This window comes from Pygoscelis adeliae, unplaced genomic scaffold, assembly GCF_000699105.1.
Source record: "Pygoscelis adeliae isolate BGI_AS28 unplaced genomic scaffold, ASM69910v1 Scaffold101, whole genome shotgun sequence".
Lineage (NCBI taxonomy): Eukaryota > Metazoa > Chordata > Aves > Sphenisciformes > Spheniscidae > Pygoscelis > Pygoscelis adeliae.
Window position 1 is genome coordinate 8,398,611 of NW_008824238.1, and position 13,373 is coordinate 8,411,983.

General features: G+C 36.3%; 1 protein-coding gene across 1 annotated transcript in view; it reads right to left on the minus strand.

Annotated features, from left to right (window-relative positions):
* The window catches only part of CSPP1 (centrosome and spindle pole associated protein 1), a 68,740-nt gene that overhangs the window by 8,142 nt on the left and 47,225 nt on the right, over positions 1 to 13,373 (minus strand). Inside the window, exons 22-29 of the mRNA XM_009335043.1 lie at positions 12,871 to 13,017; positions 11,947 to 12,051; positions 10,651 to 10,717; positions 9,079 to 9,199; positions 8,217 to 8,362; positions 7,505 to 7,645; positions 2,122 to 2,162; positions 761 to 824 (exon numbers count right to left, since the gene is read on the minus strand). Coding sequence (XP_009333318.1) covers positions 761 to 824; positions 2,122 to 2,162; positions 7,505 to 7,645; positions 8,217 to 8,362; positions 9,079 to 9,199; positions 10,651 to 10,717; positions 11,947 to 12,051; positions 12,871 to 13,017 — 832 coding nt within the window. The remainder of the gene's footprint in view (positions 1 to 760; positions 825 to 2,121; positions 2,163 to 7,504; positions 7,646 to 8,216; positions 8,363 to 9,078; positions 9,200 to 10,650; positions 10,718 to 11,946; positions 12,052 to 12,870; positions 13,018 to 13,373) is intronic.

Here is a 13,373-nt window from a genome sequence, read left to right on the forward strand (position 1 = left end):
TTACATACGTGCATATAAAGGTTGAATAAAGAGACGTAAGACAATGTGAGACATGGTCCTCTATACAAAAATCTTAAGAAAATGAAAAATCATCTACTTCAGATGATTAAGAAGTGACGTTTACACGTGTGATGTTGCAAGTTATGTAAAGTAATGTGTGAACAGCAGAAAAGTGAGTATGAATCACTGTTTTATACCCATATAATCATACTTAAAATCAAGCATGCTTGTAAAACAAGAGAATAAAAATGAAAAGAATCGCTGGCTGCCCAACACTTCTATATTTCACTACGGACAGTTTGTAATTGTAAGCTGTGCTTGCTAATAAATTATTTTATTTGCTGCAGAACAATAGGAGAGCATTGCATATTCTACCATTGTAACACATTTGCTGAACAAGTATAAGCTTTTCCTTATCCAAAGCTGGGAAGATGTCAAAAAAAGCTCCTTGACAAGGCTAACATCCCAGTCAGAGCACGAGCACGGAAAGATGCTTCCTCCTGAAAAGATGTGAAGTGGTATAAGGCAAGTGAGCAGCATCATTCATTTTAGGTGTGACCTAGACAAACTGATTGCAGTACAATTACGTAAAGATCTGCGTTTTAATTTGGAGGCACAATTTTCTAATACTTTAAAACAATCACCATAGCTACACCCACTGCAACTTTTAAAACAGTAATAACCATTTTAGAGACACATCATTAGATTAAATGACATGTTTGTACACTCATAACGCGGTTAAGGGGAGGTATACACTCACCGATAAAAGCGCTATCCGATTCCAACAGTGAATTTTTCAAGAATTCATTAGATTCATTCCTGAACTACAGAAGTGAAAAAGACGACATGCAAATTCAGAGGCCTCAATATCTTTCTGAGGCCAAATTATAATTAATGTAAATTAATTGCCAAACTTCTGCAAACCAAACAGCAGCTCTACAGTGTTCTGTACTATTCCATACTTTACGGCTATAAAAAACCTATACACATTTAAATAACTCATGTTCTCTTTAAGCATTAGGGTTTTTTTTTACTTTTCTGTGGTGATCCCATTTGCTGAAATTGCCTACACAGGCAACCGCTATGGTGATTTGTGTAACAACATCAAGAAATACATGCTTGTCACTCCGCTTGAGTTTCAGAACAGTCAGCACTAGGAGTGAGCTTTGCACCTAAGGTTTGTATGAAGTGTTGATCAAATGAAGAACGATTCCTTATGTTTCACTTATCCCACCACATACAATCTTTGATATTAAGGCATTAAAATAACACATTTCTTCATAGTAATAACAAGCACTAAGAGTAATACTTCTAGTTCACTGCATAGTTGCAACCATTTGTTACAGAAATTCTACTGTGGAACAATTTATGTTGAAAACCATTCTGAAATCAAAGCAGTAGAAACTATCAGAGGAAACAGAACAAGAGAAAACAAATTTTTTACTGCAAAGCATTGCTCTGAAGAAGAATTTCAGGCAATAAATTGCAACTATAAAATGCATTAAGGTGATTTTTTTTTTTTTTTAAATAAAAAATGTTCCATTTCTGCATGTAGTTATGGTATTATCCTTGAGGCTAATGGCTTTGCTCTTGCACAGTCTTCCATTTTGTATAGTTTCACATTCCCATGAGACACAACTGAACTCTGTTATTCTGTAGTTTGGGTTAGTGCGCAATTCCAATTTGATAGCACTTTATTTCGCTCTTTTCACCAAGTCAGAAAACAAATGTCCCATTTGAGACAACGGATCTAATTATTGACTGCCATGTCTGCCATTACTTAAGCCACCTGAATTCAGAGCAACTGCTTCTGGCTTGGCTTTTTCTACTAATTCCCACCCCCAGTAGCAATCTAACATCATATGAATATAAAATAAGTACCAACGAATATAAAAAGAAGGGAGTTAAAGAATCAAACTATCTCTATATACAAAGATAAACAACTCATATGTCAAGTTTAAAGAAGTTGTTACTCATTGTATTGACAAGCAAGAGAAGTAAACAAGCTTGCTGTCTTGTTACTTAAGTGTAATTCCTTTCTCCAAATCTGTGCAAGACACAGTATTTCTCACACTTGAAAAAGGCAAAGTAATATAATAAAAAAACCTGTTTTATTCTTACCAGTCCCATGGTTTGTGGGTTACCGCCAGAAGCAGAATCATCTTGATCAACAAAAGCCACATAGACAAGGGACAAAATGATAGTATTGACATAAAAACAGTTAATACTAAAACATATTAAAAGTTTTATCAGCATACTATTACAAAAATGAAGACCACTTGCATTACTTCTTTAAAACTACACACATTGTAATGAATATTTTTAAAACATTTGAATGCAATGTTTATACCAGTTTCCTTATGTCAATTTAAGTAGAAGCAAAGAAATGAAACAGAACTCGGTAGTATATAATTTCTAAGAAAGTTGAGCATGTGCAAGCCCTTCTTAAGGCTGGATTCATCAGTCTCTCCCAAAGAGCAAATATACTTTTCACACTAGAACTATATTGTTCATCGCTAACAAAAATCAACCGTTTCCCATCTTGTTCAAAACCCGATTTGTTTTCCAGAAAAAGGAAGCATAACTACTTTTGCGGCTATTGAAAACCAAATCTTTTTTTTTTAAGAAGATAAAATCACACTTCATTAAATGCTAAAATTGCACTAAATTATGCTGAATTCTGAAAAAGTTCTCTATACTGCAACAGTCAGAACTACTTTTGTGCTATGTTTACAACAATATTGTAAACACTTGTTATAGAAAGGTCACGTCCAAGTGTTAACTGAATATTGTAAAAAACATCGATTTGTGGGAAGGCAGCACGGTTTAAGCCATGAAAGCAACACATTAGGGCACAAAAGGTTGCTGAATGAATACTTGGTTTCTCTCTTTTACCCTCTTACATTTCGTTTGTTGATACCTTAAGATCTTTATTGTTTTGATTACTGCATCTTAAACAATATCTAGTCACACAGCTAGCAAGAAATGTTTTTTTAATCGTATGTTCTGCACACTGCTGAATCCTAATGCAACTAGAACGTGGTACTGAGAAAACACACCAGGTTAAGTAACTTCAGATGAAAAAGCATTTAAACAGAAACCTACTTTCCAAAGCATACCCAAGAACTCAGAGTCGATGGCCACCTTACTATAATAAAGATTATCCTCCCTTCCCTAGAATAAATATTTTTGTTTTCTTGCCATCATCTTCACATATTGAATTTTTTACATGTCACATTGTTCTTACATTAAAAACATTTGTGAATTAAAAAAAAAAAAGTGGAAGTTAATGGTACCCAGCATCCCAGTGGTTGCTAGTGCTAAACTGCTACTTTAAACTCCATCTGAACTTCACAGCTAGGACACACAAAAAAACCACCAAACCAATAACGGAGAGAAATCTCTCTAATTTGTCAATTTTTCTTTAAACTTGCTATGAACTAAGTAGAAAAACAAACCAATACTGTATCCAATTTCAAAAATTAGAGAGCCAAAAACTAATTATTTCTTCCATAATTCAGGATGACTTGAGCCATGTATTTCCTTACGCTACTTTGGTTTTTGCCATTAGTTTTAGTGGCCTATCAAGAGCTAGACCAAGGGAGTTAGGAGTCTCATTTATATGTAGTGAAGCTAAACATTACAACAGTTTTAAAACTCATGGATACTCAAAAACTATTTATTCTATATTCCAGACATCTGCTTGCCAGGAATAGGCATGTTTATGCAGCTAAACAGTCGTATTTATATCAACAGAACTCAAGACTAATGATGTTCTCCCCTAGGTGGGACATCTCAACAACCAATTTGACTAGCCGTGTTCACAATAAACCGTTAGATGACATCAGTTCTCTTGGCTTCTGTCAGGGTGTAATAATCAGAACAGAAGACTGGAGAAAGCCCCAAGAGCGAATGTACGCTCAACATGCTGAGCACACCGCGCTTGCAGCTTTCAAGGAAAGGTTGAGAGGTTGAACTAGACAGCAATCATTTCACAGAGGAAAGTATTTGTCTAAGGATAAAAACCTCAGACCTGGAGAGCACAGAGAACCACCCTGAAAGTTAATCTAACAATGACCCCATGCGCGCTGGAAATTCAAAGAAGCAAAACCGAAGCTACTCTTCCTATTTGGTTTAAGTCTCCAAATAAAATATTTAATAAGATAGTTTTTATTTCTTGCATCTCTGTCTAGCAAACTTATTCAGCGTGTAACTGATCTTCTGTCTAGCACCAAAAACCATAGCACGCGGGCTGTCACTCCTCCTGGACTGACCACCAGCCCATTACCAATACGCAACTCCAGTCAAGCAGAGCCCAGCACTGCAGCGCAAGAACATCAAACCTGCTCCTGTGCCTTCCCCTCCTATCCCCCAAAATAATAATCGTCCAGAAGTCTGCAAAAGACTGCCTTATTTATAGGGACGCAGCAAGCATTTCAAAAATTTGGGATATTTAAAAAAATCATTAATTTCTAAGGTTATAGTTCCACTAATAGTCCACATATTTCTCTTTCACATAAAGAGGGGAAAAAAAAAGAAAGAAAAAACATATCAGAGGGAAAACTATATAAAGCATGTAAGGTAAAGAACGCTTACATACAGTATGGGAAAAGGGGTAAGCCTTTGCCACTACAGCCTGTAATGCGACATTTTGCCCACAGTACAAAAATACATATTGCTTTAATTCATCTTTCTTTCAATCTTTATTGTCTGATATTTTATCAGACAATAAAACCATTCATCTATTTTCAGTGAGAGGAAGATGATGAGCTTGTCTCTGAGGAAGATAAACTGGAAATAGAGAGATACATGGCAACTAATTAATTCTCTTGCTCAGTACACAGTGACAGACTATAAAGTTAAATGATGTTGTAAAGCAGTAGGAGAGAGAAAGAGAGAGAGAAAACTGCTCAAGGATCCTCTATAAGCATCAGTGTAAAATAATTTTTAAAATCAGCTGCTTGTCTAGCAACTAATCTAAATAGTCCAAGGAAATGCCTCTTTAGGTTGTCACCATGTAAGCCTGCATTACCCATTTAGCATCAACATATGTCTAAAATGACTGCTTGTCCTTAAAATTAATGAAAAAGGTATATTTGCTTTCTAGCTGGTGGAGGTTCCTCTCCGGACAACATTAAATTAAAGCATTCTCAGACTGGCCTATTGAAAAATATTCTAATGGCAGAAAAACAAAACCAAACCCCACACAGATCTCAGTTGAAGCTAGTGAATTATTTTTCACCATTTCAGCCAATCTCACAAAGGGGAAGACTGAAGACAACCCTATATATTCCATGTAGACATTAAATTATACTCAAGAGCTTGTAATTAAGACAGAAAGTGGTATAGATATGCTATTTGCAACTGCAATGTTATGTTATCCATAAGCAATATTGCACACATTGCTTGAACACCAGCACATCTGTCTGAGATGGAATAGGAATCATCTTTAACACTCACCAGGGTACCAAAGAAACCCACCCTGCAAGTAACTGTCACCCTTCACATCTTGGTATCAATTTTGTCAATCTTACTCACATATTGGTCTATTAACAGGTAACACAAGCAAGCCTCAAAGCACCACCAGTGATAAGAAGAGGCATTCAGTTTTCCTCAAAGCAGTATGGAAAGGTGTAACTATTTTCCTTTCATATGTATTTGGGCTTTTTTATGCCAAGCTTTCACCTGATCTCTAAGGCTAAAAAAGTCTAAGGAGCAATCTGAAGTTGTACCGGGTGCCTGTGGCAAGGGGGGAGCTGCAGGGGTGGCGGCTGTGAGAAGATGCCAGGGGCTGCCCTGTGCCGGGCACAGCTGGTACCACAACGGACCCACTGCAGGACACAGCTGAGCCCATCAGTCAAGCTTGTGGTGCCTCTGTGAAAACATATTTAAGAAAAGGCAAAACGAAGCACGGCAGTGAGGACAAAAGTGTGAGAAGCAGCCCTGCAGACACCAAGGTCAGAGAAGGAGGGGGAGGAGGTGCTCCAGGCGCCAGAGCAGAGATTCCCCTGCGGCCCCTGGAAGAGGCCATGGTGGAGCAGATGGAAAGGTGCAAGAAGACGGGAGCAGCAGAGAGAAACCGCTGTGTACTGACCGTAATTCCCTGCCCCCCTCCCCCAGCCTGACACCACTCATTGCGTCCTCGAAGGGACTGAGCGTAACCTGGGGTGGTATCAAGGAAAGGGAGCAGGGACGCCAGGAGTGAAGCAGTGAAGCTGGGTGTGGGGAAGGGGGCAGAAAAGGTGTGGTTTTGATGTTTGTCCTTTTGTTTCCCACTACTCAAAATCAGTCATTAAATATTTAAATAAATTGATAATAATTAGGTTGATTTTCCCCAAGTTGAGTCCGTTTTGCCCGCAACAGCAATTGGTAAGCAATCTCCCTGTCCGTGCCCAGCCAACAAGCTTTATTCTTCCTGTTTCCCCTACTGTCTCGCCAAGGGGCATGAGTGAGGGGTCATGAGCAGGCGAGCCGCTGGGTGGGAGTTTGGCTGCTAGCCAAGGCTAAGCCACCACAGAAATAAAGTTACTTTCTCTTCCAAAATTTAGTTAGGCCAGTCTGAATTACGGAGACAAACACTTTTCTGAGAAATTTGTATCTTGCACTCAAAACTGAGTTCATTTGTATAGTTGCAACTGTAACTTTTGGAAAGGTTGAAGCAAATCCCATGGTATTTTTAAATAACTTCTAAAATAACTTGAGATACTGCTCTTTCATGACTGTTCGTAAAAGATATCTGAATGAACATTACATTTGGAATTAAGTGCAGCATGCAAAAAAGGGGCATTACATTTACTTTTCACTGCTTCTGCAATATGCAGCCAAAATATTTTACTATGTTAGGATGTTAATATTTTACTATATTAGGATGATTTCAATTAAGCAAAACGAGCAACATTTTCATTCTGGAACCTCAAACTAGTTATGATATCTTACATGTGTTTTCTAAAGCAAAGCCTGTTTACAGATACAGATTTCTGAAACTTTGATATAGTCAACCCAAGACTATGGAAATATAAGAAATTTAATCCATTAAAAGGAGACCAAGGTGAACACGCACTGACTGCATTTTAACCAATTCACAGTTCAAAGCTATCTGCTTCCTCAGTGAGAAGTGAAGAAATGCCACAAGGAACTTACCTGCTAACACTTTTATCACAAATCAGCTGAAGAGTTTTACTGCTCTGTAGTTTTCTTTAAGAAACAGTAACCAAACTACTTTTCTCTTGCATTTTTCTGAAGTATGAAGCACTAGTTAAATTACTTTCAGGGAACCAAAGAGAAACAGTCACAGTAAAAAAAAAAAAAAAAAAAGCCATTCAATTCTTTTATGCTTCACATTATGACAGAATTTCAGCATTCTGGTGTTTTACTGTTTTATACTGCAGTGCCAACACTGAACTTGAAAGAAATAAAACTAGAGCTGGTGTTTTTTAATTCTTATCAAATACAGAAAAAAAAACCCAAAAATCATTGATGTTATCTCAGACCGTTCATTCCTTACCTTCTGTTTCTCTCCTCATTCTCATTCTGTCAAGTTTCTTCTGCTGCTCCCTCAACAGTGCCTGCTGTTGAATCTCTAGAGTCTGGTCATCTTTTGGAGGATCAGGATACATGTGCCTCAAGCCCATACGCGTTTCAGAATCTAGAGCAAAGATATGAAATTTAAATTTTTCCCTAAACCAACATTTCTGAAAACCATTTTTAAAGAACTAGCTACAGATACAAAAGGCATAAAAAAACATTAAAAGTAATGGTGACAATGGTCAAGAGGATGAGCTACTTTAGCAATGATTTTACAATTTTACTATATTAAAAAATATATTTTCTGGTAAAAGAGAAACAGAAAGTTACACAGAATCATAATTTGTTGGTGGGTAAAAAAAAAATCAAACTCAGTCTACTTTCAGTAACATCATAATATCAAATGCATAAGAAGTTTAAGAAGTTTAAGCAGCAAGGACTAGAAGCTAGGTGACTGCTCTGAGTGATAACTCAGCATTACAATGCCGTGAATTGTGTGCACTTGTAGAAACGGTCACACAGAGATATACACACATACAAAATGCTGTCCACGGAGTATGTTGTGTATGGGCAGTAGCTGTGAAGAGCCCGATTCTTATTTTTGTCTTTAAACCCTGGGTGGTGTGGAAGACAGAGGAAAAGAACAGATGTTTCACTACCTTTCTTCATCAATAACAAGAAAATCTACCTGCCTTTGTTTTTAAGTTCATTAAATTCCCAGATATTCTGTATATTGACGGGATCTTGTGCCTCCTTTGATGAAGGTCGTCTTACTGGAGCCTGCAGACGAAGCCTGGCCATCTCAAATATGTCCTTTGGATTCTTCTCTCTCCTCCCACTTGAAAAGTTTGTAAAATAAGCAGAATATAATTTAACACTGTAATGTTAAGGAGTTGGATGGAAATATAATATTGATAAAGCTCACATCTTTTATCCTCAAATAAAGCTATCAGAACAGGAAAATAAATTTGAAAGTAATGACCCTGCATATTGTGTTATAAAAAGGGATAACCTACTTAAAATCAAAAAAACCCCTCATACTTTATGGAGTGGACCTAAGACTGATGATCTGATGAGTCTTTTCCAACTAATTGGTATGATTAACTAATACATTTCTGGAAGTAAACCAATTTTTTTTAAATAAAAAGGGTATGATTTTCAATAAGAAAGAAAGTACTTCCACAGCAGTATGCTATTCATAAGCATATTCATCAGCAGTGGTACTGCAGTTTACAGGCACAAATTATGCCCTAGGGAAAAAGGTAATGAGATAAAATTCTGTCTTAGACATCTGCTTTGGACCACTCTCCAAGACAGAGTCCTGCAACTGCCGATCTTACCAGTACAGCCATTTTTACATTAAACTTTAGTAAGATTCTTGGAAAAACCCCATACACATTAGAAAAAAATGAAGAAAACTTTATATATAAAGTTCTATCTTTACATTTTCATTTCACTCATGTATATTAGCCAACTAATACTAGCTGCTAATACACAGTAGCTTTGAGTTCCTGTGCAAAATCTAACTTTTAAAACTGAAGATTAAATTCTTACCGTGTAATTGGTACATCATCATCACTGGCCACATTTAGCAACTGTTCCTGCAGTCGCCTCTCTTCGCTACGAAGCTGTTTCCTCATCTCTGATAGTTCATTTATCACATTCTTTCTTTCCTCTGGAATTTAACACAAATAATTTAAAAATAAAGAGCGTCAGAGACAGTTTTCTGCCTACCTCATAAATGTAATGTTAAAAAAAAATAAAGAGATAATGAACTGTTAATGAAAACAAGGATTACACAAACACAAGAATCGCAGCATTTCATACACTAGAAATTAGGTCAGAGCTTTTATTTTGAGACAGCACAAGGACCAGATCCCCTGAACAGCAGAAAGCATCCAAACTTCAATGGAAATGTTTTGCTGTATTTAAAAAAGGAAAAGCTATGAAATACCAGCAAGTGGGCACTGCCAGTAAATAGCCTTATTTTGAAATTAGGAAATCTACACAGTCCTCAGAGTCCCAGAGGCAGATGACAGGAACTAAGGTGGTATCAGCAAGCACACAAACCTCATTTCTGTTTCCTGACTCAAAAGTGTCATCTGTCTGCTCAGTGCAGACTCTCATAAGCGTTCAAGAGTTCTAACTTCAACACTTATTTTTAGTATATGCTTACATTGACTTTTTAGACCTACTTTGCATCTAAGTTGTTTTTTGTGATCTGGACAGCATTCCTCCACAAGTTAAACCTGTTTCATAAATCCCTTATTTTCCAAATAACAGGCTTAATAATTTGATATTTTACTGACCTTTAGTCCGAGTCCAGAACCTAGCAGGCAAGCAAGTTTTACTAGCTTAAATCCTCAAACACAGATTTAATTCATATGTCTATTTCTCTCATGACAGATGGCCTGAGTTAATTGATTTCCAAGAGCTGCATGAAGAACCACTCTGCCTTCCATTTAGTGGAAGAGCCATAACTCCCCAGAATGGACCCAGGTATTGGACTGCTGGGGGTTTGCATTTGTAGGACATCATTTACTGTTACATTCCACGTGTTGTTTCTTTTATACTTGTGAAAAAAAAAATCAGAAGAAAAATTACTGCTTTCCACCCACATATTGCCAAGATAACTAACATATAAAGAGCAAAGGAGATCCTCCCAGCACGTCTGAATTTTAAAACCACCAGTGGAAGCTAAGAGGTTTAGGCAGATTAACAAAGGAAAGCAGAATTTAATAGTTAGGACTGCAACGCTTTACACATTGTTGGTCTAATCCATTACTCAGCCAATCCAAAACTCTCCCATTTTGCAATGTTCTGGTCATGGTGGTCACCACTGTCCTGACTGAAAGGTCCAGCACTTCCCGTGCAGACTATTCCATTATCAGAGTTTTTACAAAAAAATATTTCCTGATGAAGACACATAATAAATGCATTTTTATTTTGTGTTCATACTTCAGATGTACCATACTAATACACTGATAATATTAAGACAGAGAGAACACCCACATAGAAATGCAAACTTTGTAAGTCTATTCCTTTGCAGGCAAGAAAGAGAACTGTAACTGAGAACAACAATTTTGTTGTAATAGAAAGTGAGCTTGCAATAAAGACAACACCTACCAAATGCACGCAACTGATTTCTTCTAGCAGGGACAGGTGGAGAAGGAACCCTTGGTTGTGGAGGATCCTAGTGAGCAGAATGAATATGAAATGTTAATATGTCAAAGGAAGAAAATATAGCAGACATAAGTGCATTTTATTTTTTTTTTTCATGTCCAATTTACATTAACTACCACTACCACTGGAAGACAGAATAGTAACCGTACAGGTTGTTAATGCCTGAGTTTTTTTTAAATCTGATCTTTAAATGTATAACCCAAATTACTATGATAATACCTATAATGCACTATTCAGAGATCTAGACAAAGCTATACCAAGTACTGCAAAGACACAGAAATAAATTGACCTTCCTCCAGGGCATTCTTAACATTTAGGGAAAGCAACAGTTTTAAATAAGGTTTAAAATCTTACTTAAAACATTTTCTGAAATGGCACTATAAAGTATTTGCCAAATGATCGTTTTCATGACTAATTAATTTTTTAAATTTTTAGCCCAGTTCATACAGACAGTTGGTAAAAAAAACATTTTCAATAAAAAGTCAGAAGTGTAGCTTGAGATTCAAATATCATAGATGATTATTTAATCTACTCTTCACAGGAGAAATTTATTAAAAAAAAATTGGCCCAGGGAAGATTAAATCAAGTGAAAGAAATGAGTTGTCTCAGGACCACTACTGTAACTCATTCATGATGCAAAGAAGAAAGTGAAGTGTATTAGGAGTTATAATCTTTTCGTACCTTCAAAAACAGAAAGATAAGACAATAATGTCTGTAGCTAGGAACCAACATTAAACTTCATGCCTGAGCTAAGCTCTCCTCTGAGTGAACACAAGGAGTTGCTATTAGATGTAAACTTTCTTACCCTAAACCTTGAGATCATTAGACCCTTGGTAAGGGTCTGGACAGAGAACGTACACTCAAAAGTGAGGGGCTCATCTCTACAGAAAACACGCATGCCCAAAAAAATAATTAAAATAACACACCCCCCAAAAATTTCTTCAATACTTCGAATAAAATGGAACATTACATTTCAGAGCTACAGGACTGGCCAATATAGAATCATAGAATCATTAAGGTTGGAAGAGACCTCTAAGATCATCGAGTCCAACCGTCAACCCAACACCACCACGCCCACTAAACCATGTCCCTAAGCGCCTCATCTACACAAGACATAAAGACTGTCTCCAGTTATTAGCGGTATTCCAGTAATAACTGGCAAACATTAAAAACCTGGTAGGATTTCATACACTGTACCATCTTAAATAAATTAGTAAAAGTTTACTATAAAAATCATACTTGTGCATAGTAAGATATATGGCTCTCAGCAGAGGGAATCCTTTCTTCTCTTCTTATTGATCTGTTCTGAAGAGCAGAAATGATGGGAGAAGGCTGCCTTGAAAACTGCAAGGAGGGAAGCAAGACTGAAACTACCTTCCCACAGATTCTGAACGAAGTATTATTTTGGACAGGAAGAGTTCTGTTAATATTTTTCATTTGACAGAAAAATGCTTTTGCTTATCTTAATTTAATTATTTTTGTATTTAATTTGCTTTCAACTCTTAACCACATAAAATTATTGCAAAAATTATTTCACGTGATTTTATTTTCTGCCTACAGTAATCTTAATACGTTTTTTCTATGATGTAGTTTTTTTAATTTATGGTGAAGTTACATAACTTTTTCTCCTCTAGACAATTCCATTGCATCTGTCCATTTTAGAGAGATGACACGTAGAAATTTCTAGAAGAGAAACAGTTCTATAATTTACTTAGATGTTGTCCATCAGGATTCTATGTGATAGACTTCTTACATCATCCAGGTCCAAGGAAAATAATTAAATTACAAAGAACATAATTGTTAAAGATGAACAGTCCTCCGGTCCTCTAAATTATATAATTTTATATATACTTTCAGCAAAAGCAGGCCATGGTACTTCACAGCAGATATAAAAACCAACTATAGAGTGCAGCTTGCTCTTATTTATCTTGGTTTTACTATTTTTTTAACACCAATTTGATCAGCAAGATGTTTCCACTGTAGTATGTCTGATTTTTGAATCAGCTGTTCTGTGTGTGCACTAAGTGTACCGTAGCTTGATAAACTAACTAAGAGGGGAACAATACTGAAGGTAGAGGTGTAAGAAATCATGCAATTTCTTTAAAATGCAGTTATTTCTTAAATTCAGGAAGCAGTATTTGTATCTTAGTCACTGAAGCATACCATCTTCTTTTCCTCTTCCATCTTTTCTTTCTCAAAATGTTGTCTAAGTTGTTCATCTTGCTTTTCTTCTTTTTCTTTTCTTCTTTTTTCTGCCTCTTTTTGCCTCTCTTCATCTAATCGAATTATTTCTTTATTTTTCAATCTTCGCTGTAACATAAACATTATTAGTACATTAAAAAGACTCAACATTATTAAAGTTTTGCTTTCTTTTTCTTTGAGAAGTTGAAATTACACATCAAAGTGATTAGCATGAAATGAAAAGTATACTTCACCAGGCTGACTTCAAACATTTAAATTAAAAACTATGCCATGCAAATATTAAACATCTGCAGTCCTGGCTCTACTAACATCATTTAACAGAATTCCTAATAATTTCAATGAACACCCGTCTGTGTCCCCAGATCTGCTGCCAGTTAAGGCTAAACTGTAGGAGTCCTTTCCAAAAATTCAGATTCAAGCAAAATACACTGCAAACATGCACCACCCTATCGCAAGCCCAGAGA